This window comes from Chiloscyllium plagiosum, unplaced genomic scaffold (assembly GCF_037043375.1).
Source record: "Chiloscyllium plagiosum isolate Xiang-an unplaced genomic scaffold, Cpla_swu_hap1 HiC_scaffold_22, whole genome shotgun sequence".
NCBI classification, from domain to species: Eukaryota; Metazoa; Chordata; class Chondrichthyes; order Orectolobiformes; family Hemiscylliidae; genus Chiloscyllium; species Chiloscyllium plagiosum.
In genome coordinates, this window is record NW_028270160.1 from 27,833,178 (window position 1) to 27,859,175 (window position 25,998).

The 25,998-nt window shown below is 41.9% G+C and overlaps 1 protein-coding gene across 2 annotated transcripts in view; it reads left to right on the plus strand.

Moving 5' to 3' along the window:
• The first annotated feature begins 2,926 nt into the window (after nucleotides 1-2,926).
• inpp5f (inositol polyphosphate-5-phosphatase F) overlaps nucleotides 2,927-25,998 on the plus strand; it is a 204,599-nt gene continuing 181,527 nt past the window's right edge. For both annotated transcript variants that reach the window (XM_043712705.2, XM_043712703.2), the window contains exon 1: nucleotides 2,927-3,157. In XM_043712705.2, coding sequence (XP_043568640.2) covers nucleotides 3,001-3,157 — 157 coding nt within the window. In that variant the 5' untranslated portion in view covers nucleotides 2,927-3,000. The remainder of the gene's footprint in view (nucleotides 3,158-25,998) is intronic.

Here is a 25,998-nt window from a genome sequence, read left to right on the forward strand (position 1 = left end):
CTGTGGTAGCGAGTCTGTTTCAGGACATGGTTGAAGAGCTTCAGGGCAGATTAAATGACCTAGAAGTTGCAGTGGGAGAGGGACTCCCTGAGATTCTTGTAGAGAGAGGAGGAAAACTTCTTCAAGGCAGGCATCCTTGCAAGAGGATTTGCAGTAGGGTTACAATCAACTAGGTAAAAATAATGACTGCAGATGCTGGAAACCAGATTCTGGATTAGTGGTGCTGGAAAAGCCCTTCATCAAGGGCTTTTGCCCAAAATGTCGATTTTACTGCTCATTGGATACTGCCTGAACTGCTGTGCTTTTCCAGCACCACTAATCCAGAATCACTCAGGGTCATGTCGTGAATTAGAGTGTGAGGCATCAACTTAATTCTGGCTCTCCCCACAAATACCCAATGACAAACACAGCAGTGCTGTTGGGTTTTAGGAACTCCATAAGACCCTGCCACCTTTACAATGCAGTACTGTCAATCTTCAGAACCCCAACTCAATCTTGCTAATGTACAGATGAGATTGAAGTTCTGGATCCTCCACAACCACATCTTACTGAAATCCATGTTGCTCCTGTTTCCCCTGTTAAACACTAAACCTAAAAGTAAAACTTTTGGATTCCAATGGAGCGTTGTCATTGTGAGATTGCTCCAGTGCTATCAGGACATATTTTCCTTCTTCAGTTAAACTGCCCGATTGCAGGTGTACCATTACATTGTTGCTTGCCTGCCATCATGCTTAGTATCCTCATCAAAAGATGTTATAAATTGAATTTATGGTTTAAGAAATACAGAACAAGTAAAACTTTCAGTTTACAGCTTTTTGTGATTAGAAACAGACTGAATCAATTTATTCCATAAAATAATGATTTGAACACACCATGATGAATTGTACCACTTTTAAAAATACATTGTATGTTTGATGTCATGTAGGCAAGAAATGCATCATTATTAACCGCATCCTGAAAATAAATATTGACTTTAAAATTCTAGCATGTAATGAAGATGCAACCTGATTGATTCAATCATGATAAACAGTGACCCTCAAATTAATTTACTGTATGCTAAATGCAAAACAGCCACTTTCTTATTAAATAATGCATTCTCCAAATCCAACATTGAACCAACCAGGATGGGCGGGGATTGCCAGCAGAAACTGACATTGACCTTCTAGTGCGACAGTCAGTACCATGTTCTGGCAGGAGGAAAAGATCCTTTGCTGAAGATCTGGGGAATGTGATTTTAATCATACTCCTTCACCTCTTGTGTTTGTGTCTGCAGGGCTGCTCTTTTGGACTCTGCTAAAGCTCTCCTGTTACATTCCAAAATTTGCTGAAAATCGGACCATGGAATTATTTTGAATTTTTTCCATAGCAACAGGCCACTTGGTCCACGTCTGTCTATCCCAAGGTTTATATCCCACTGCAGCCTCTTCTCACTTTACTTTATCTTACTATATTTCATTGACAACACTACTGCAATTTTTTAACCTAAAATGAGTTTTGGATGTGAATGTCTCCATTAAGGCCAATATTTATTGCCCATTCCTAATTGCCCTTAACAGGTATTGATACACCTCTGCAATTGAGTGGCTTCCTTGGCAATGTCCGAGGGCAATTAAGAATGAACCATATGGTATGGAATCATATCATCAGGCCAGGTTCAGGTCAACAGAGTGTCTTTTCTGAAGGACATCAGTGAACCAGATGGGAGTTTTAAAAGAACACGATCAATTATGGTTATTGTTAATAGATTGACATTTTGTTAATTCATTGAATTTAAATTCCTCCAGTACCTGGGATGGGATTTAAACTTGTGTCTCTCGAATATTAGATTACTGGATTATCTAAAAGCTATATCTTTTTTTTAATTCTTAAAATTATCCTAAATGGCACCGAATCATGCCGACAGTGAAAAGCCTTTCACTCTATTTTACGGTTTTTCTAAATGTAAAATATACATGACAATAAAATCATTCATCCATACTAGTATAGAAAAATCAGCAGCAAATCACTGATCCTGAATAGTACCTTCAAACTTGTAAAACCTTTCCAGGGTATTTGCTCTGACATTGGGAGTTATTAGGGCAATGAGGTTGCTTTTATTAAGTGTCCTATCAAGAGAAAAATTGATACAGACAGGAACTGTTAGCAATGGTTTTATAGACTTTCGGATACAGGAACATTGCCACCAAGGAATGGAATGATTAAAATCAGAAGTGAGGGGAGGAGTGCAGGTTTGGAGGGTTATTCTGGTGAGATTAAGGCAACATTCCTAATACAAAACTTCAAAGATAATTTCCATTGAGGATTAATGAACTTTTTTGCTGCTTATACATGAGTACAAAGTCCCTTTTATGCAAAGCTGCCCCCGGGCGTGGTGACCGTCTCCTTTAAGAGGCGGATCAACGGATCACGTGCGGCTGCAGGAAACTAACCAACAGGGAGCAGCGCAGTTGGGGCGAAGGGAAGGGCGGAGAGGGGGAGAGAGGGAGGGAAAGGGCGGAGAGAGGGAGGGAAAGGGCGGAGAGAGGCGGAGGGAGAGAAGGGCGCAGTGGGGGCGGAGGGAGGGAGAGGAGGAGGGGCGGAGAGAGAGAGAGGGAGAGAAGGAGGGGCGCAGTGAAGGCGGAGAGAGGGAGGGGCGCAGTGAAGGCGGAGAGAAGGAGGGGCGCAGTGAAGGCGGAGAGAGGGAGGGGCGCAGTGAAGGCGGAGAGAAGGAGGGGCGCAGTGAAGGCGGAGAGAAGGAGGGGCGCAGTGAAGGCGGAGAGAGGGAGGGGCGCAGTGAAGGCGGAGAGAGGGAGAGGCGGAGAGAAGGAGGGGCGCAGTGAAGGCGGAGAGAGGGAGGGGCGCAGTGAAGGCGGAGAGAGGGAGGGGCGCAGTGAAGGCGGAGAGAGGGAGGGGCGCAGTGAAGGCGGAGAGAGGGAGGGGCGCAGTGCCGGCGGGACGGTGGTGCTCCGGGAGCCGGGCTCCGCGATCCTCCTGTACTCTCCGGGAAGTGGGACTCAGTCCATGATCGCTCCGGCGGATCTGCCGCTTCCTTCACCATGTGGAGCCGCTAATACCGAAACCATGGAGCTTTTCCAAGCCAAGGACCATTATATCGTGCAGAGCGGCGACAAGGCGCTGTGGTGCAGCCGAAAGGACGGCTCTTTGCAAGTCAGACCCGGTGAGACTACCCCCGGCTGCCCTTTACCTGAACCACCTTCCTGCTTCTCCCCCCACAACACTCTCTCTGCTCCTTTCCCTGTGCTCACTGCCTCTGCATTCTGTCCCGCTCTGCTTCTCACTCCTTTTGTTTTTGCTCTCTGGCTTTCTCCTTCCAATGGGTGTGTTTCAGAAGGTTAACTCCAGCATGAACTTGTGCTGTTCACAATTTCAATAAAACAGGGAGATGGAGAAAGACTCTTTTTGAACAAGAGGAGTTTGCATCATCTTTGCAGACGGAACAGCTGTTCAGAGCAAGCCAGGTATTTGGGAGTTAGTCGATGTATACTCCCTACTTTTTTGTGTGTCCCTGAATATATCGCATTGGATGTTTGATGACTTTGCTATGGTTAAGTATTGCTGGTGGGTATTCGTGAGCAGAACTGAATGCTGTAATTTTGTTGACTGCTGAAAATCTGCCAACCTGCTCTCGTTTTATACTAAATTTAACAACCTGAGTTATTGCTTAAATGAAATTTAAGCACCATTTCCATGTGAAAAGACGCATAATCTGCATATTTTGCCTGCAACTTTAAGAAATTTCCAGTCTGTGTGTTGGACTACAGAGATATTTCTCACTGCTGTGTTTTTCTCCTCTTTACGATAATATCACTGGTCTCCCTTAGTTAATGTTATTTTAAACTATTGGTTGTAAAGGTGCACAACTAAATAGTGTATGTGTGAGTAGAAGTAACGTATAAGTGTAAATGTAGGTGCTTTTCTCTTGAAGTGCCTTCAAATATTTAATGTTTAAATCTGTTCATATTTTCACATCAATGTACTGTAGCTAGAGAGGCAAATTTTTCAGTTTATTAAAGAGTTATTATTGCACTTATTTGAAATGCAAACGTCTTGGAATGATTTGATGTAAACAGTAAATCCTATTTTTTTGCAGTCAGGGGTTTCTGCCAAAGGAAGGCTTATTTCTTGGCATCACTCGGAAACAATTTCAATTTAACATTCTCTGTTCTCACGTCTTATCTATGTTTTCAACTGTAGTTGAATTTCTTTTGAATTTGCTGGCAGGTGAACTCTGAAGAGAGAATTGAAAATATCTGCAGAGTAGTCTTTTTCATATTGGAATGTTAATGCAGTGCTATAGATTTTCCCCATGGAATGAGCAAAGCATTTTATTATAACTGGTGATCACCGTCACACATTTGCAATGAGGTTGTGTGTGTGCTGCTTCCTCACCAGATATTTTTGAACAGGCAAATTTGGACCCAAGAATTCTAAGTTCTCAGTTTGACCCACTCTTAAACAGTACTTAGAATGTTAAATCAAGAGATCAGGCTCACTTTCAATATTGTCATTTTGTAACTGACTACCCTTAGTATTCATTGATGTGAAAAGCTGAGTGTTTTAGTTCTGTTGAAGAGAAATATTACTTGCTTTACGGAGAAAAGTGAGTGTTGGAACTCTTGAGCTTAAAGGGCAAAATGTTAGGACAGCACAAATCTCAATGACGAAAATGAGTTTATAGCTTTGTTGCAGACTGTGTTCTTTTTGAAATAGTTCTGATAAAGGAACAATCCCTGAGTTGTGGACTACTTGTTTCATTTTTGATACTGACATTGTTGAGCTGTTTTGTTTTGTTTCCCTTTAGCATGCTACAGCTATATTCTGTAATGGTTTTCTCTACCACCAGGGGTGTGTCCTTGTTCCCCATTGAGCACATACTGTATGGGAGTGAGCAGGTTACAGCTCGCAGCTATTGTCCGGTGGAGCGCTCTCCAACCAGTGAAGTACAGTATATCTGGCAATAACTTCAAATTGAACAGTTTAGACAAAGAGTTTGTGTAGTAACTTATTTCTTCACAGTCCTCTAAAAAAAGAAAATTTCTGTTCTGTGCCTTGCTTGTGGGCAGACAGTGTTGTGTGTTGACTTTCACTCAATGAAAGTGAAAATATTGCAGAGTGCTTTGATTGTAAGAATACATTGTTTAAAATTCTAACCCTTTCCATTTTGAAAAGTGTTTAAACCATACACCATTGTTAGTTCTTGTTAAATCTTCAGAAGGGTTGGTGCCAAGAACTATTTTCCCAAAGGTGAATTGCAATCCACCCATGGGATTGCTATGACACCAGAGGAGGAAGCTCATGAAGTGTTGCTATGTAGGTGTGTCTGTGTTGGTAACCAGAAGTTTCAATGTAGTCATGCAAAGTCGGTTAGTTTTTTTTATTTCAGCCATCTGTTTATGTGAGCCAGTTTTCTTTTCAAGCATATGTTTTGAGGAATATTTACATTAAACCAATGGATGATTGAGTAAAATGTCATTCAATCTGTGAAGGAATGCCCAAAGTATTTTCATTCTGACACAACCACAAATAACCAGCTTCACACATTCTTTTTGTTCAGTGCAAAGGAAGTTGATGTTTTTGCATTTGATTGCTGTGTCTCACCTTCTCCAACTGAGTGTATCTCAACCTCTCAAATTTAAAACTAAGCTTTGTTGAAAGTTCCATGGGAAAGCGAGTACTACAGCATATGAGCTGGTGGATATTGCTGTGTTCCCTGGACAGGCTATGACATAAGATCAATCACAGGACCATGATTCAATGTAGTGTTATGATCTATTTACATTTTAGTGTTGGATTGATGACCTGCTCAGCTTTGGTTTTGCCAATAATCAGAGGAGCTGGAGAATTCATGAATATAATTGGGCATGGGATTTTTTTCCCCATGGGTCAGAGTTGCTTTGTGAGTATGGAGAAGAGTTGCGTGCACTAATTCTGTGGCATATCCATGGTAGAAGACTCTGAAGGAATTGCTAGGGAATTAAAGATTCCACTGAGCAATTCTTCTATGCTTGAAGTTCTCTGAAAGTCATCTTCTGAATGAGAATTCTGATGAAATTAGGTAAAATACTTCGTTGGAAAAATCAGACTAATAAATATTTTGGTTTTTTTTACCCTCCTGACTAACCATTCAGTTTATCCCATACCTAATTCTCACCTTCAACTAAATCTCTCTCTCAACCATTTCTCTGCCCCCTCCACCAAAGACCCTCACCTGACATACCCTCTGGGACCTGACCCACCCAGCCCTGCCCCTGCCAGACTTGATTTTCTCCCACCCATCCTTCCCTGTGCTGAACAGTATTATGTACCAGGCCCCTGGCACCCTACGTAATGAGCAGCTGGCACCCTAAGCTCTCACTTACCTTGTGTACTTTCGGTTTGACAGCTGTTAAAGTGGGTGTCTGATATTTCTGAAACTTAAAAGGATCAGAAAACAGCAGCTGACTCCTCTGAAAGGAAGGAGCATAGTTTGCCTCTCTGTTTTGACTGTTCTGTCATAGTGTAGAACTCTACATTTGTAAAGGAGCCCTGATTGGAATCTCCTCTTGGAAATGTGGAACAATTCACTCCATTTGGAATTGGGGAAAAGCCACGGGAGGGCTCGAGTGGCAATAACTTCAGTCTCACGTTCAGCTGAGGTAAGTATCTCCTGAAGGAAATGAAACAAACACTGGGATTGCTCTGCAGGTCAGGCATCATCTGGAGTGGGTAATAATTAACAAGACAGGGCAATGACCTCCCTTTCCTGAAGGCTTTGGTTGCTTGTCTTAAAAATTCAAGTTCCTATGTTGGTACTAAATACAGTGTCTTCTATGTATTTTGGATAAATAATTTATCCAAAATTGCCACAGTTTATCTCAATGTAGTGGTTTTCATTGAACCCTATAAATTTCCAAATTCTTAGCTGGACTGCAGAATGGTACCTATATAATAATTTGATTTGATGTTATCTTTTCCTGTAACTGTATAATAAATGCCGTGACTTGGCCTTGATGACTGACAGGGACTGGGAATTCTACAGTGAGTAACTCCCCTGGCTCCTGAAAGTCTGCCCACCATCTGCAAGGCACAAGGCAGGAATGTGATGGAAAACTCCCCACTCGCTGGGGTGGGGGCAGCTCCAACAATACTCAAAACTTGATGCTATCCAGGACAAAGCAGTTGCCTTGATAAATACTGGATCCATAAACACTGAGTCCCTTCACCATTGTTTGTCACTGCGTGCAAATTTCCCTCCAAGCGACTTGTCATCTTGGCTCGGAAATGTATTGCCGTTTCTTCAGTGTTGCTGGATCGTATTTAATGGCGTTGTGGGTCTCCTGCACTAAGTGGACTGCAGTAGTTCAAAAAGGCAGCTCAGCACCTCAGGAACAATTAGGAATGTATGCCTGAAGTAGAATGAGGATCACGAGCTTTACCTTGTGTTTAATGTTATATTTTGATTGTTGGGCACCGAGTAAATGGAGGTGGCATAGCTTCACTGATAATCCGCCCAGAACATCCAAAGGAAGTGTGGCATCAGTACTTTCATCATTGGTTCTTTGACATTTCAGTGAAAATACTTTGAGAAATGAAAGGGTATCATTGGCTGGAAAAATGAGTGACGGGGGCAGGGAGAGAAAGAAACTATCCTTGACTACATTGACAGAGTTCCACTGAAGTAGACGCACTTTTTATACTCAAATCATGAATGGTCCTGACAATATTTTGGTGAGCCCAAAGCCCCAGTTAACTAAGGGAATGCGCCTCTGCATTTATGGTATTCACATTATTTCTGTTGATAAGGTACATCAACAATAGGATATCACCAAGGATTGTTTTTACTGGTTTAAATATATTTTAGAGATTTTTGAGCTTCTAATTTTAATAGCAAAAGGTTGGAGCAAAATCTTGATGGGATCGAATTGGATCTACAAGTGCAAGAACGTTTCAAAAGGATGGTTTGTTTTGGAGCACTGTTAAAACACAGAGCTGAGCCTGCGAGACAGCAGTGATTCGCAGCCCCACATTCATTACAGTTCATTTGCCTCACTACAAATATGTGCTGCATTGGAATCTTGTGACACAGTTGATTAGCAATATGAAAAAGAATTAAAATTAAATACCTAATGTACTTTGTAACCAAATAGGTGTCTCTCCTGTGGCACCCTGCACAGAGATATGAAGCATTGGGTACCACCACAAATGTAATATTCAATGAAGTGGAAATTAACAAACCTCTCTTCGTGTTTGGGAAAAAAAACATTTTGCCCTTTAAAGGAACCTCCTTGGTTATGATATGCTTAATCTTGAACCTATTGGTTATCCACATGCTGTGTACATTTTACTCATGACATGCCACATGCGATGGAAAATTGTTAGTTATATGATATTTCTTACAACTTATTTTTCTCATTATGGTGATTAAATTGAGGATTTTGATGGAAGAATGGGGAGAGAATATGTTGACCAATACAGAAATTGTAAACAATGAAAATTGTGAATATTGGTTTAAAGGGAAAAGTAACTTTTTAAATTACTGTACTCGCCCATTGCTCTTCAAATCCCTCTTGTAACAGGCAAGTGATCACTTGCTTTAAATTCCGGCACAAGGCTGTTAGAATCGCAATGCAGTTCCTTTGATAGAACAATCTGTTTACTGCGTACATAGCTGAACCAGAGTGACCAGGAACGTCGCAGGTTTGACTTGATCTATGATGTGTAGCTATTCTAAGCCTGTGTCTGGTAGAGGCTACAACTGATTTGAATGCTTTTGTTGTTACCTTTGGTAGGATCTGTCTTTGAGGGTGTTGATTATTCCGGAATGTCTTGTTGAGGCATCATGTGAAATGAGTTAAGTGGCTCTAAGGGACACGATCACTGTGCCAATCTCTGGACCAGAAGATCTGGGTTCAAGTATCACCTGTGCCAAAGGTGTGTCATAACATCTCTTTCAGGTCGTTTTTAATCCCTCATCAATGACTGTCTGTGGAACTAATGTAACAGCTAGTTAAAGCAGTGGGCAGAGGAGCCAATTAAGCTTTTTTCCACTTGCTGAATTTGAAATTGGAAATTGGAAACCACCTGATCCAGGATCTAAAGAAATTGGTTTCCAATCTGCTTTATTTGGATTTGGTGTTAGTTTTGCAGCAAGTTGTTTTGAGAAGACCTTCATCTTGTTCCAACTAATTTGATAGAATGCTCATGGATAATGAGGCACTTAAGTCCCCAGGACCTGATCAGGTGTACCAGAGAACTGTGGGAAGCTAGAGAAGTGATTACTGGGCCTCTTGCTGAGATATTTGTGTCATTGATAGTCACAGGTGAGGTGCCGGAAGACTGGAGGTTGGCAAATGTGGTGCCACTGTTTAAGAAGGGTGGTAAGGACAAGCCAGGGAACTATAGACCAGTGAGCCTGAGGTGGTGGGCAAGTTGTTGGAGGGAATCCTGAAGGACAGGATGTACATGTATTTGGAAAGGCAAGGACTGATTCGGGATAGTCAACATGGTGTTGTGCATGGGAAATGATGTCTCACAAACTTGGTTGAGTTTTTTGAAGAAGTAACAAAGAAGATGAGGGCAGAGCAGTAGAGGTGATCTATATGGACTTCAGTAAGGTGTTTGACAAGGTTCCCCATGGGGAGACTGATTAGCAAGGTTAGATCTCATGGAATACATGGAGAACTAGCTATTTGGATACAGAACTGGCTCAAAGGTAGAAGACAGAGGGTGGTGGTGGAGGGTTGTTTTTTTAGACTGGAGGCCTGTGACCAGTGGAGTGCCACAAGGATCGGTGTTGGGCCCTCTACTTTTTGTCATTTACATAAATGATTTGGATGCGAGCATAAGAGGTACAGTTAGTAAGTTTGCAGATGACACCAAAATTCGAGGTGTAGTGGACAGCGAAGAGGGTTACCTCAATACTACAGGATCTGGACCAGATGGGCCAATGGGCTGAGACGTGGCAGATGGAGTTTAATTCCGATAAATTCGAGGTGCTGCATTTTGGGAAAGCAATTCTTAGTAGGACTTATACACTTACTATTAAGGTCCTAGGGAGTGTTGCTGAACAAAGAGACCTTGGAGTGCAGGTTCGTAGCTCCTTGAAAGTGGAGTCATAGGTTGATAGGATAGTGAGGAGGCATTTGGTATGCTTTCCTTTATTGGTCAGAGTATTGAGTACAGGAGTTGGGAGGTCATGTTGCGGCTGTATACAGGACATCTGTTGGAATATTGCGTGCAGTTCTGGTCTCCTTCCTATCGGAAAGATGTTGTGAAACTTGAAAAGGTTCAGAAAAGATTTACAAGGATGTTGCCAGGGTTGGAGGATCTGAGTTACAGGGAGAGGCTGAACAGGCTGGGGCTATTTTCCCTGGAGCATCGGAGGCTGAGGGGTGACCTTATAGAAGTTTACAAAATTATGAGGGGCATGGATAGGATAAATAGGCAAAGTCTTTTCCCTGGGGTCGGGGAGTCCAGAACTAGAGGGCATAGGTTTGGGGTGAGAGGGGAAAGATATGAGACCTAAGGGGCAACGTTTTCACGCAGAGGGTGGTACGTGTATGGAATGAGCTGCCAGAGGAAGTGGTGGAGGCTGGTACAATTGCAACATGGTATATGATGGATATATGAATAGGAAGGGTTTGGAGGGATATGGGCCAGGTGCTGGCAGGTGGGACTAGATTGGGTTGGGATATCTGGTCGGTATGGATGGGTTGGACCGAAGGGTCTATTTTCATGCTGTACATCTCTATGACTCTAAGTGTTTAAGAGTTCCCCATTGGCTCATGGGTAGAACCAGTGCCCAACCTGACAGACAATGATAGCTTTGATTTCCTGTCTGTGGTGAAGTGGGTTTTGATTGGGTTGTTACAGGGTAACAACAGCAAGGGTATCTTCTGCTCAGCCATTACCCTTCATGTGTATTGACTGCAGTTAGGACACACATTTAGGGGGAGGGTGAGTTGTTTTGAAGAGGGTGTATGGAGGAGCATGTGTGAACAGGACCAGTGGTTGAAAGACTCTTATTTTTTTCTGTATTATTGAGTTTGAGGCTGCTGGGAGCTGCCCTAAATTAATCTTGGCAGACCGTTCGTGCCACTATGCAGTTAACTGCCCTACTGTCTAGTAGCTATTTCTGGTGAGGGGTTGGTATGGGGTACCAGAAACTTCTGATGCTATTGTGGATCTCAACAGCAGAGAATACCTCAGTGTTCTGGTATTGAACCACAAGATCCAAGTCATTGTTCATTTGCAATCTTGCTCAGAAGCCAAAAAATATCAAGCAGTGTGGGCAAGCCTCTGGTGAGAGTGGGTTATATTTATCTATAATGTCTGTTATTCAATAGCCCATTGATGCTTCCTGTCCAAACTTGTCCAGGAAGGATAGACAGGATACCTGAGGGTTGCTGCAATCTGAATGCACCACACTCTTGTGTACAGGGAAGAAGAAACAAGGATCATCTTGTTTTTGTAGCCCTTGGGCATTGCAAGACCATGGGAAGAAAGCAGGAGAGTGGGACCATCCAGAGACCTCTTACCTGTACAGACACAATGACCTGAATGATCCCTGTACTTTTTTGACTTGGACAAAGTGGATCCTGAATAGAAAAGGCCTAATGAGTTTGGCAAGGTGGGAACCAAGGCATCTTTTTCAAGAGTTTCATCAGAGGACTTTGAAAGCCTCACTTTGCTGACGTAAACTTTGACTGGGGTCCATTTTGTGAGCTAACTATCTTGTGATACGGAGCTGGCTGTTTGGAGCTCTGTTACAGAAAGAGTACAGAATTCTGACCTGCCACCTTAAATCAAGAAAGATGCCATGTAATGTTGGAACTAAAACTTAAATTAGTTGGGCCATCTACATATACCTCATTGATATCTTAGACTTCTTTTTGCTCGTGATTTCAATCCGAAGTCATCTTTGTGAGATCCTTGCCCTGAGACACTTTGTTTTATTCCTTGCCCCAGAATTGAAGAATTTCGGAGTGCGAAGACCTTGCTGTTGTCAAAAAAAACCAAACCTGTCATGGAAGTTTAAATCCTATTCTATTATTGCAGAACATTGTTTAAACAGTGATCCCTGGATCCTGTAGGATTTTGGAAGAGCACAGTATGGAAGGGGGCAGTAAAAATACTGTTGCTTTCTGAGAGCAATCCTAGTTCTTCTCACTCTCCTGCAAATGTTCTCCTAAGGATTTATCCGATAGTCTTTTGAAGGCTACTGTTGAATCTTGCAGGCAGTGCCTTCCAAATCTGGACACTTTGTCCTGATTGTATTTCCTTACGTTCCATTTTTTTGTGTGAATGACCTTGTACCCTTGTGTGAACTTGTACCCTTGAGTTTTTTGATCCTTTAGACATGAAGTAAATAAAGGAAGCTATTTTCCATTCTAAACCCTTTGTGGTTTTAAATTGCTAATCAAATATCATTCGCTCTATCTGCTCAAAGGACAGCCCTTGACTCTTTGCATAAATAATTCTTCATCCCTGAAACCTTTGTGGTAAATCTCGTTTGTAACCTCTCCAGAGCTGAACCTTCAGGTTCTTGAATGTGGCTGAAAACAAAACTGAAAAAAAAAATGATGCTGTGAGACTGAGGAAATAAAACCAATTCATCTTAGTAAGAGTTGGTGCTTGAGCAGTTAACATTCAATTGTAGAATCCCTACAGTGTGGAAATAGGCCCTGCAGCCCATACCAGTCCATATCGACCCTCTGAAGAGTAACCCACCCATACCCATTCCACTATTTTACCCAAAACTAATGCATCTAACTTAAACATCCCTGAACACTTTGAACAATTTAGCATGGCCAGTTCACCTAACCTGCACATCTTTGGACATGATTGATCAATCAGTTTGGACCACATGACCTACATCTGTGTTGAAGGAGGTGACTAAAAGAGTAAGTGAATGCATTGGTTATCTTATAAGATTCTATCTAGTCTGGAAAGGTTCCTGCTAACTGCAAATTAGCAAACGTGGCCCCACTATTTAAGAAGTGGGGAAGTTGAAAAATGATAAACTCTGTTTGTTTGGTCTACGTCAGTGATGGGGGAAAATGTTACAATCTATTTTGAAAGAAGTGATAATTGAACATTTAGAAAAGATCAGTGAAATTGGACAAAGTCAACAAACCTGTTGAATTTTGAGGATATTGGTTGTGTATTTGGATTTTGAGAAGGCTTATTGTAAGGTCTCTCAAAGGAGTTTGGTAAATTAAACTAAACATGGTGCATGGATTAATGGTAATATATTAGTATGGATTGAGGATTGGTTGGCAGCCAAAGCAGGGAGTAGGAATAAATGGATCAATCTCAGAATAGCAGGCTGTTATGATTGGGGCACTGCAAGTATCAGTTAGGTCCACACTGTCCGCACTGTTCACAGTGTATGTACACAATTTGAATATAGGGATCAATTTGTAAAATTTCAAAATTTGCTGATGACTGAACGCATTGGGAGTGTAAGTTGAAAGATTTGGTGACTTCAGGACAGGGGAGGTGAATGGTCTAGAACATAAATGGAAAATGATGTGAATAAGTGTCAAGTTATTCATTTGGGTAGCAAGAAAGCAGAAAGGCAGAATATTGCCTAACAAGTGAGGGGTTTGGAAGCGCAGGGGTCCAAAGGGATCTGGGTGTTCATGGTCATGACTCATTAAAAGCTGCTATGTAATTACAGCAAGCAATTAGGTGAATTGGCCGTGCTAAATTGCCCATAGTTTTCAGGGATATGTAGGTTAGGTGCATTAGTCAGGGGTAAATATAGAATAATGGGGTAGGGGAATGGATCTGGGTAGGTTACTCTTCAGAGGATCGGTGTGGGTCCTTTGGGCCGAAGGACCTGTTTCCACACTGTCGGGATTCTATGATTCTACGAATTAAGAAAACGAATTAAGGGTCGACAGTGAGAATCTTTTTCCACATATGGAGTCAGCTATTACAAGGGGGCATAGCTTTAAATTAAGGGGGGGTAGGTATAGGACAGATGTTAGGGGTAGATTATTTACTCAGCGAGTCGTGAGTTCATGGAATGCCCTGCCAGTAGCAGTGGTGGACTCTCCTTCATTATGGGCATTTAAACGTGCATTGGATAGGCATATGGAGGATAGTGGGCTAGTGTAGGTTAGGTGGGCTTGGATCGGCGCAACATCGAGGGCCAATGGGCCTGTACTGCGCTGTATTCTTCTATGTTCTATAATGTGTTTCCCATTATTGCAAGAGTTTTTCTAAACAGAACTGAACACTTAGTGCAACTGTATGGAGGCTTGATGAGACCTAACTTGGAGTAATATGTACCATTTTGGCCGCCTGTATCTAAGAATATATTTGTCTTGGAAATAATGCAGTAGAGCCTTGCCACACTAATCCCTGTGATGTGGAATTGACTTGGAGAGAGATGAGGAAACAGGGTCTGTGTTCCTTAGAGTCTCTTGAAGAATGTGATATGACTTTGAAAATTTTTACTGGGTGTGACTGGTTGGATGTAGCTGAGATGTTTTCCCTGGCTGGTGACTCAAGCACCAGGGGATATAATCTCAGCCTAAGGGGTATGCCATTGAAGACTGGGATGAGGAAGAATTTCTTTGTACTTCAGTTTTTGGAGTTCTCTTCCCCACTGGGTTGTGGAAGCTCAATTATTGAGCAAGTTTATCACAGAACTTAGTAGATTCCAGGAAACTAATGGCATGAGGGATATGGTTTTAATGTAGTAAAGAAGCAAATTACTACAGATGCTGGTATTTGTATTGAAAACAAATGCTGGCGATCAGTGAGTGAGACTACATCTGTGGAGAGAGAACAACTAGATGACTCCTGAGCTGAAGTGTGAAGGGGGCAACATTAATGTTATAGTCGGGGGGGTGGGTGGTGTGGGGTGTAGAATGCTGGTGCAGAAAAGGTATTGATAGTTCAGATTAAATGATCAGAATGTGAGAATGGCAGAACAGTAGTCTATCTAACCACTAGACTTGAAAGAGCAGACAGTCCCACTGGTGGGGGATGGGGGAAAGAGAATGCAGAGAAACCTCAATTATCTGAAGGACACGGGCGGGGAGTATTTCATTCGGTTAATCGAATGCCGGATAACATAGTTTAGCCAAGCTTGTCGTCATGCTGGATAATTTAATACTTGGATAGTCGAATGCCAGGTGATCAAGGTTCCTCTGTACACTGTGACAGACAATGTAACAAACAGAAGAAATGGGGAGTTAGTTGACCATGATTTGATTGAATTGAATGGTTTATTCTTGTTCCTGTCCGCTTCATGCAAGATTGAAGGTTGGAACTCTGAGAACATATTCCTAAGAACAACAGTTTACGGAGCATGTCTGTTTCTGAAAGGAACCAAATAAATCTGTGTAACTTTGGTCAAATAATCTTCTACTTCATCAATGATCTTCCATCTGTTAGAAGGTCACAGTGGGGTTGCGCAATCATCATTGCGCAATGTTCAGCGCCACTCACTCCTAAGGTACTGAATCGGTCCTCGTTCCACTGCAACAAGGTCTGGATAAAATCCAGGTTTGGCTGCAACATGGGAGGTAACATTTGTCCAATATTACCAGGCAGTGACCACCTCCAACAACCAGAAACTAGTCGTATAAGCACTGTGTTTTAAGAGCAGGTCAGAGGCTTGCAATACTGCAGTGATTAAGTCCCCTCCTGACTCCCTGAAGCCTGTTCCATCTGCAGGGTGCAAGTCAGAGTCTGGTGGAATATTCCCCACATGCCTGAATGAGTGCAGCTCCAACAACACTCAAAACTTGACACCATCCAAAGCAAAAGCTGCCTTGATTGCTACCACATCCACAAATATTTGGTCTTTCCACCACCAGTGCTCACTAGCAGCAGTGTGTACTATCTACAAGGTGCAATAGAAATTTACAGAGCACCTTCTAAACCCATGACCACTTCCATCTCGAAGGGCAAGGGCACCAGCTACATGGGGACACCTTCATCTGCAAATTTCCCATGAAGCCACTTGCTATCCTGACTTGGAAATACATTTGCTGTTCCTTTACTATTACTGGGTCAAAATCCTGGAATTCCCTCCGTGGTTATTGTGGGTCAACCTATAGAACATTGTTTTTACTATGACTGCAGATGCTGGAAACCAGATTCTGGATTAGTGGTGCTGGAAGAGCTCAGCAGTTCAGGCAGCATCCGAGCTGCCTGAACTGCTGTGCTCTTCCAGCACCACTAATCCAGAACCTATAGAACATGTCTTGAACCAGTTCAAGAAGCTATCTCACTATCTTAAGGGCAGCTAATGATAGGGAATAAGTCCCATTTAATAAAAAAAAAGTTTACTTAAAGTTAATGTTAGATGTTTGGCTATAATTTGTTGTCTGAGTATCACTGAGGATTATGGTGCTCACTGCCTGAAGCAGTGGTGGCATTTATATGGTGACAGACATGCTGTTTAATTCAGAAGTCTCTGTTGCTGCCTGCGTTGTGGTGGTTAGCAGTTTCTCAAAAATAGCATCTCGAATGTCTGCTTCACCGGTTAACCTGGCCACTGTGGTGTTAATTACTGCCAAAGCAGTTGCCCTGAAGATTGTGTGGGGTCTCATTATTTGAGGCTTTGTAAGTTGAGAAATTAAACCTTCCTTTCTTCCTTCTGTCCTTACTCTGATCTACCCTTCTTTCCCTCTGTTTTTCCCCCTCCTATTTTGCTATTAAATTTAGATGAAGTTTTTTTTTGTTGGTCAGAGTATTGAGTATAGGAGTTGGGAGGTCCTGTTGTGGCTGTACAGGGCATTGATTAGGCCATTTTTGGAATATTGTGTGCAATTCTGGTCGTCTCTAGGAAGGATGTTGTGAAACGTGAAAGGGTTCAGAAAAGATTTACAAGGATGTTGCCAGGATTGGAGAATTTGAGCTATAGGGAGAGGCTGAACAGGCTGGGGCTGTTTTCCCTGGAGTGTCAGAGGCTGAGGGGTGACCTTATAGACGTTTATAAAATCAGAAGGGGCATGGAGATGGTAAAAAGACAAGGTATTTCCCTGGGGTGGGGGAGTCCAGAATTAGACGGCATAGGTTTAATGTGAAAGGGGAAAGATTTAAAGTTGCCCCTTAGGTTCCTTTTTTTTTCATGCAGAGGGTGGTGCGTGTATGGAATGAGCTGCCAGAGGAAGTGGTGGAGGCTGGTACAATTACAACATTTAAAGGCGACTGGATGGGTATAAGAATAGGAAGGGTTTAGATGGATATGGGCCAAATACTGGCAAATGGGACTAGATTAATTTAGGATATCTGGTTGACATGGACAAGTTGGATCAAAGGATCTGTGTGTGTGCTGTACATCTGACAATTTGTGAATTTGCTGTTTATTTCACCATCCTTGGATCCGTTTGAAGGGAAGCACTGTTGCTCGCTCTCCTTGCTCTGATCCCAGATAGTTTTCTCTCTGTGACAATCTGTTGGGTTCAAACTCAACCAAGGCTGAGCTTATATTCCTGTTACAGTAAATTGTAGACCAGTGAATTAGTTTCTTAAAAAGAAATGCTGGAGGCCAAGAAAGTGACAAATGCTGTATGAAATTGACATCATGGTATTGTGATTTTAAATTTCATTTCATGTTCTGAAATGAGCCTTCTACCATGACCCTTCCAACAATTCTTTTTTTAAAAATACCCTAGTGAGGTGTTGACATAATGTAAAGATGTACCATGGAAATAGTTTGATCTTCAGACTGGTACAGACTCAGGAGGTGCAGTTCTATTTGTGGAGGGCTGTAGGATAGATACCAGTAAATTGAATCTTTTGAACAAAAATTCAGCTAAAGAGGTATTGGGGTGATTTATCATTGAACTATTGCTCATTTTGTTTCCTCCAGAGTTGATTTCTCCCTGCCCTACCCCACCCCACTGAGTTAAGTTGGTTAATTTTACAATTTATTTACCTCATTAGGGCCATTTCAATTTGGAACGTGTCCAACTACACGCCCTATGAAATTGTTTCTGAAGTGTGCTTTCAACTGAGTTAATGCAGCAGCCTTTATGCACAAAACTAGACCCCACTATTTGAACTAACAGTCACTGCCGTGTGCCAAGGGCAAGCAATTACACTGCAGGTTTAAGAAAGAAAGTGCAGATAGTTATTGTACATCAACAGTAGGAGTGAGGCATGGGACAGTGTGAAGAGTTAGATTTCTGAACAAGTAAACGAAGGCTTGAAAGACTATCATACAGTAATGCATGTTTTTCGAGTTCTTCGAGGAAGTGACCAAGTTAGATGAAGGAAGGGCTGTTGATGTCATATACATGGACTTTAGTAAGGTGTTTGATAAGGTTCCCCATTGTAGACTAATGGAGCAAATGAAGTCACATGGTGTGCAGGGTTTTCTAGCTAGGTGTATAAAGAACTGGTTGAGCAACAGGAGACAGTAGTAGTTGAAGGGAGTTTCTCGAAATGGAGAAAGGTGACCAGTGGTGTTCCACAGGGGTCAGTATTGGGGCCACTGTTGTTTGTAATATACATAATGATCTAGAAGAGGGCACTGTTGGTATGATCAGCAAGTTTGCAGATGACACGAAGATTGGTGGAGTAGCAGAAAGCATAAGGGACTGTCAGAGAATACAGGAGGATATAGATAGACTGGAGAGTTGGGCGGAAAAGTGGCAGATGGCTTTCAATCCAGACAGATGTGAGGTGATTCATTTAGGCAAGTCTAATTCTAGAGCGAATTATACAATGAATGGAAGAGCCTTGGGAAAAGTTGATGGGCAGAGAGATCTGGGAGTGCAGGTCCATTGTACCCTGAAGGTTGCTGCACAGGTGGATAGAGTGGTCAAGAAGGAATATAGTATGCTTACCTTCATTGGACAAGATATTGAGTACAAGAGCTGACAAGTCATGGTTAAAATTGTACAAGACATTGGTTCAGCTGCATTTAGAGGAGAAAGTGAGGTCTGCAGATGCTGGAGATCAGAGCTGAAAATGTGTTGCTGGAAAAGCACAGCAGGTCAGGCAGCATCCAGGGAACAGGAGAATCGACGTTTCGGGCATCAGGAAGGGCTTATGCCCGAAACGTCGATTCTCCTGTTCCCTGGATGCTGCCTGACCTGCTGCGCTTTTCCAGCGACACATTTTCAGCTCAGCTGCATTTAGAATACGGTGTACAGTTCTGATCGCCACATAACCAAAAGGATGTATACGCATTGGAGAACGTACAGAGAAGGTTTACAAGGATGTTGCCTGGTATGGAAGGTGCTAGCTATGAAGAGCGGTTGAGTAGGTTAGGTTTATTTTCACTAGAGAAAAGGAGATTGAGGGGGGACCTGATTGAGGTTTACAAAATCATGAAGGGTATGGACAGGGTGGATAGAGACTAGTTTTTTCCCAGGGTGAAGGCTTCAATAACGAGGGCATGTTTTCAAGGTGAGGGGTGGAAAGTTTAAGGGGGATATACGCCACAGTACTTCATACAGAGGGTGGTGGGCGTATGGAATGCGTTGCCAGCAGAGGTTGTAGAGGCAGGCACGGTAGATTCATTTAAGATGCGTCTGGACAGATGCATGAGTAGGTGGGGAGCAGGGAAATATAAATGCTAACGAGTTGACCGACAGGTTTAGACAGTACATTTGGATCGGTTCAGGCTGGGAGGGCCGAAGGGCCTGTTCCTGGGCAGTAAATTTTCTTTGTTCTTTTTCTTTGAAAAGCAATGCTCCACCACCTCCTGTATTTTAGGAGCACTTGAATGGCAATCTTTAATTGGTCAGATCTTTACAAATCGACCAGTAGTGCATGGTCAGCTCTTCAAAACTTGGGAAAAGTCAAACAAGACATCAAGAAATTCAACATTACTGTAGTTCCTACACAAAATAAATGCACCAAATGTCTTCAGGATTTTTTTAAGGGAGTCGATGCAAAATTTTAACATCAGGAACAGATTTGATCTACTTGTTTTTTGAAATGGCAGTCTTTATCAGACTGTTCTCTTATAGTATATTCCCCTCTGTTTTGCTGACTTTTTCTTCCAGAATGTCTTCATACTGTGACTATTTTTCATTAAAGTCACTGTTAATTGCTCCTACATTGTGTATAAATTTTCCAGGATTAAACCCCTGAAATTTTCCCTGCCATGATCAGCCTTCAGCATGTCAGGCTTTGCATTTACTGTTCCAGGTTGAAAGGTTTTAAACCAAGGAGAAAGGGTTGCCTCCCTTTTCAGCTGTAATCGTACTTTCTGCCTCAGAAGATAATAAATCCTGTCTTAAACCTACCTGATTACAGTTGCCATCAGCCTGAATTGACTTAATGGACATGAACTTGTGTAGTTTGTCTCTGATTGCTGTGCAGAGATCACCACAGTCATGAGAGATGGTCAGTTGAGTTTGGTTTGTGTGGCTTTCTGTTTGGTAAAGAGGAGATCCTGAGGGAATCTCCTTATGAGTCCCAGGGAGAAAGCAGAACTGAAATGTAGTAATGTCGTTTGGTAAAAATACAATGCTGTTGACTTTTCATCAGTTGATTGATCAATTGGAACTAAAATATAAATGTGTATCTCGTGACTTTTGAAACTCAGTTGACTGTATAGTATGTAACAGAGTAGATGTAATGTATTTAATGTACAGCCAAATGGCTTGGGGATTTTTCCCCTGTGCCAGCTGTGATGACTTTTTTTTGTTGTCATTCTTGACTGGTATCTTAATTGACAATGTATTTGCATGGTGTGTACTTTCTGGTAGTTACATGCCCTTCTAATTTGCCCCTCATTCCACCCTCTGCTACTGTAGATTACCCGTTTGGGTCGGCTGGCTTTGTAGTGCAGGCTGATGCCAGCTCTGTAGGTTTGATGCCTGAGCCTGAGCCAGCTCAAGTTACCACAAAGGATATCCTTCTCAACCTTTCCCTTGCCTGTGTGGGATGGTGACCCTCAGGTTAAACCACCACCAGTTGTCTCTGTGTTGAGAAATCAGCCTTATGGCTTTGTTACCCCATCAGTAATGAGATTTGGATTATGACTGAGCCCAGCTATGTGTGAAACTGCATAGTTTTTGTGTACAAGGAAGGCAAAATGGATGAACATTGTGCTGTCAGTCTGTTGCAAAGGATAATTTAGGGGGAGTCCAGAACTAGAGGGCATAGGTTTAGAGTGAGAGGGGAAAGATATAAAAGAGACCGAAGGGGCAACTTTTTCACACAGAGGGTGGTACATGTATGGAATGAGCTGCCAGAGGAAGTGGTGAAGACTGGTACAATTGCAACATTTAAGAGGCATTTGGATGAGTGTATGAATAGGAAGGGTTTGGAGGTATATGGGCCGGGTACTGGCAGGTTATGTTGGGATATCTGGTCAGCATGGACAGGTTGGACCGAAGGGTCTGTTTCCATGCTGTACGACTCTCTGGCGGACTCTCTTCCATATTGTATGCTCGTTGTGCCCAGTAGGAAGTGGGTTGGTGTTTGAAAGCCGTTCCCTTTCATTCTTGCAGTGTGCTGAATACAATTGGAGATTATAGTAGGTGAGAAGACTGTCTCATTACTCACAGCTTTCAAATCCCTTATTTCAGCACTTGGGACCATTTTTGTTTCAGACTGAAACGTCTACACGGGATAAATGATGATTCATTTTACATTGCAAATCACTGACTTCTTTTGGAGTCCTGTTTGTGTCTTCACTTGAACACCTTTTTACATAAACTTTTTTTAATATAAATGCAAAATATAGGGGATACTGGAGATCTGAAGTAAAAATTTAAATGCGAGAAATGTTTTGTGTGGAGAGAAACCAGTGTATATCTCTGCAAGATTTAAGGATGTGGAAATAGGGTTTGAGACTCCTGTAGGTTTTACCAAATCTGCCGAAAGATCTCACATCTTTCAGTGTTAACTCCTTTACTCTCAGAATTTGTTACTGTTTGCAGCATTTTCTGTATTGCTTTTTGTTCCCCTCTATCTTGCTTGCTCCTTACGTGGAAGAGATGTCCCAAGTAATTAAGTAGAAAACCGTTGAAGTGGGTTGAGATGATGCTGTTAGTGTGGTAGAATTGCAATTAGAGTTGGAAGTTATTAATTTGCATTCCTAATTCTACAGTTGAATTCTTAAACTGATGCGCAGCCCAAAGGGAATTGAGGTGGGTCTCATGGGAAAGGTGGTGACATGTTTTGAAAATTAGGAAGGAATATTGTCACAGGATTTGCTTCCCTTTTTGAAGCAGAATCTGGCCCCATTACTACTCCAATTTGGTACTGTGGATGGTGTCTCTTAAGTCAGTTATTGAATTGAATTTCAATAGCTGTGCCCTGACATCATGTCCTGCAGGAACGGGTACCATGTATAGCTGAGGACCCTTAAACTTCCTGATCTGACATCTCTGCAGCTTGGAAAAGCTTATCTATAATAGCGTAATTATTTGGAAACTCACTGTCATTATCTAGAAAATGAGTGGAATATTTAAGTGATTTCACCTTCTTTCTTGACACCTGGACAAATATTTAATTCTTATTAACCACCTTACTTTGAGATCAGAACAAGTCTGTTCCATATCTGAGCTGAAAGATTAATGAACTAGTTTACTAACTTTGCGAATCCTGAAATGAGCCAAAACGGACAGTGATGCATTTTGCTGTTATTTGAACCATTGTGCCACTTAAGTGTGGGTTCTAACTCTACTTTTTTTGTTGTATTGGCTAATTTTCTCTCTTCTACCATCATCCTGCCCTTTTTACTGAAACACACAGTTCTTGTCTGCCTCAAATGTCTCCAGTCAGTGTGTTAGATTCCCAACAATGGGACAGGCAACTTGGCTGATCACTCTTAGTTGTATCGGTGTTTCCTGCTACCTTCCTGGATAGGGAATTGAGAATGCAAATCACACACTGCTCCATCCCCTTTTCTCAGCTGAGGTCCATTCATTCTTATCATACAGCCTGAGAGCAGTTTGAGGCTGAACCACACCATGAACAGACTTGCATCCTATTTGGTCCCAAGGTGACATGCTGACCATACATCTGTGCTGTCGCTCCAACTCCTTGTTTCCACTTGGGAAACATTCACGCCATCTGTGAAAGTGGGGGAAGGAAGGATGAAACTCTCATTCACATCCTGGTCACCTCTAAATATCTGTCTCTTTTTGTGTTGCGACACAGGGTACACTCCCTCTATTAATTTCAAACCAGCAGCACAGAAAACATTTATCCTGTGCGGGAATCTGTGAAAATTCAAGTGGCAAAGAAGTATTTAAAGTAAAAAGTAACAACTTAAGGTATAACAGAGAATAATTAACTAACAACTATTTACAACCCCTTCCTCTAATCTATCTTTTACTTTGCCTTCTATAATACTAGTCTGATTTCTTTAAAAAACTGAGTAAGATTGACCAAAAAATTCAAATTTCAAATCCAGCCAGCCTGTCGTATCTTCCTCTGTAGATTTGTTCTCCAGATCAGTGGCGATGTTTTTTTACTCTGTGCCAAACTCCTCCTCTCGACAGGTACCTCTGAGTTCTCACGAGCAGCCTACATCTGTTGGTCATTTTGCTAAACTCTGGGCTTCCAATAAAACCCTTGTGAATCTCAAGGTCTTTTGCTGCCTAATTCAGCACAAGGATATCGTTCTGTTAAACAGGTGCTGTGAGCATTCATGGTCAGCTTCCTCTTTGAGTGGGGCAAAATAAAACAGTACTTTTGACAAAGGACTATTCACATTTGAAGGGCTGTATGCATTGTGAAAGATGGAATTGCTGTTAGCTTGGTACCAGGTTGGAACAGATTATTTACATTAGCTGTGTTGGGCTTGAAAGCCTGATGCTGTCAATGATTGTGTTTTTAATGAGCAAATACACTGCAAGGAGAAAAGACTCCAGGCATTGAAGGAAAAGGCAAATAGTATTGAGGCGTTTCAAATAGCTGCTTCATCTTAAACTCGAGCATAGTTAAGATCGGCTCAATCTGAGATTAATTTACTTTGTTTTCAACAGTGCCTGTCTATAGGCTTGGCCTCCTTCATTTAAAATTTGCTATTCTCTAATGTGATAGTGACATCTTTATTAAGTTTTTCTCAGGTAAAATTGTATTTCCTGAAAGAACAACTTCTGGACGTGCTCAATTGGACTTAATTGGGCATTTTATGGACAATCTCTTTGAACGTGATCATCCAGCAGTTATAGACCTGTTCTGAGTAGCGCAAGTTGTTTTTATTTCTGTGCTGTTTGTAACTGGGGAATGTGATTACTCAAGGTGTGGGCCTCGGCAGATATCCCCATCAATCTGGGCAGATGACATTTCAATAGCGCATTGGTTGTAGCTTCACAGGAATCACTTCGCTGTTGCTTTCTGGCGAATGTTAGTTGTCTGCTTTTGAAGACTGTAAATGATGCCACTGCTTTTTCTTGATGGAGCCAAGATGCATTACATGTATAACGTTGCTCCTGATTGAATGAAGATGTTATCTATTGTACAGATATGTTGACTTTTTGTTACCTGCTAGTTGTCATTCTATTTTAAATTGTTTATTTCCATAATCTATGTAATAATTAAAAAAACGGAACAGTCAAAGCAATCTCTTTCTGTTTGAACAATAAAAGTTGTATTTCCTACAAAGCTTCATATCCACATTTTGTAAAGTGAGCAATTCAGTAAAAAGGATTTCTGACAGTGCAGCCTGTGGAATTCTCTATCACTGAAGGCTGGGGAGGCCAAGTCACTGAATATATTTGCGCGAGAGAAATGTTAAAAGTATCAAGGGAAATGGGAGTAAGTGGGAATTTGCCTTTGAGATGGAGGATCAGCCACAATCCGACTGAATGAGTGAGGAATTGTATTGAAGACATCAAGCCTTATGAAGGGAAGGAAATTTTATATTTAAATTAATCATTAAATCCATTGTTTCTATATTCAGGTCAAAACAAAGTGGAAATGAATGGGCATTTGGAATAAATTGCAATTATACACATTTGATTAGGCCATTTTTGGAATACTGCATTCAGTTGTGGTCTCCCTGCTTATAGGAAAAATGATGTGAAACTTGAAAGGGTTCAGAAAACATTGACTAGGATGTTGCCAGGGTTGGAGGGTTTGAGCTGTGGGGGAAGGCTGAATACGCTAGGGCTGTTTTCCCCAGAGCGTTGGAGGTGAGGGGTGACATTATAGAGGTTTGTAAAATCAGGAGGGGCATGGATGGGGTAAATAGCCATGGTCTCTTTTCCAGAGTAGGGAAGTCCAAAACTAGAGGGCATAGGTTTAGGGTGAGAGGGGAAATATATAAAACGGACCTTAGGGGCAACTTTTTCACAGAGGGTGGTGTGTGTATGGAATGAGCTGCCAGAGGAAGTGGTGGAGGCTGGTACAATTACAGCATTTAAAAGGCATCTGGATGGATATATGAATAGGAAGGGTTTAGAGGGATATGAACACAATGCTAACAAATGGGACTAGATTAAATCAGGATATCTGGTTGGCATAGACAGAAGTCTGTTTTCAAGCTGAACATCTGACTCTATATAAATTAGATTCTTAAGTACTGGAGTGGACCTCAGACCTGAGGTTTTAAAATTGCTTTAGCCCCTAGTTTGTGTTCCTGTGCTGGCTGTACTAATTTCCTATCACTGTCCCCCAGCGTTTTAATTTGCTTTCACTCTAAATTCTCTAATTAGTGATTCATGTAGTCTAATAAGACATCACTTAGGGAAAAGAAATTAGGCACCCAGCAGACAAGTTAACATCTTCTCCTCTTCCCCCCCCCTCCCCTCAGTGTTTGTATCAAAATTCTTGTTGATGTTGAGCTCAGGAAGAAATGGCTGCTTGTGCTATTTTGCTGTAAAGGCAGCATCTGTAGCTTTAGTTCCTGCCTTGAACCTCAGATGACCTGATCTGTTGCTGATAGGTTAGCACTTTTACTGGATTGGCAGTGGCAATCCATGCACAAGCTGCTGAACAATGATCAGTCACAAGTATTGTATTATGCATTGCAGTTTGCGAATTAGAAATTGATGATTACACATGGAATCTGCTGTAGCCCCAGCGTGGATGAGTAATGGAAGAGAACCGTGCATCATGATTGATTCATAAAAT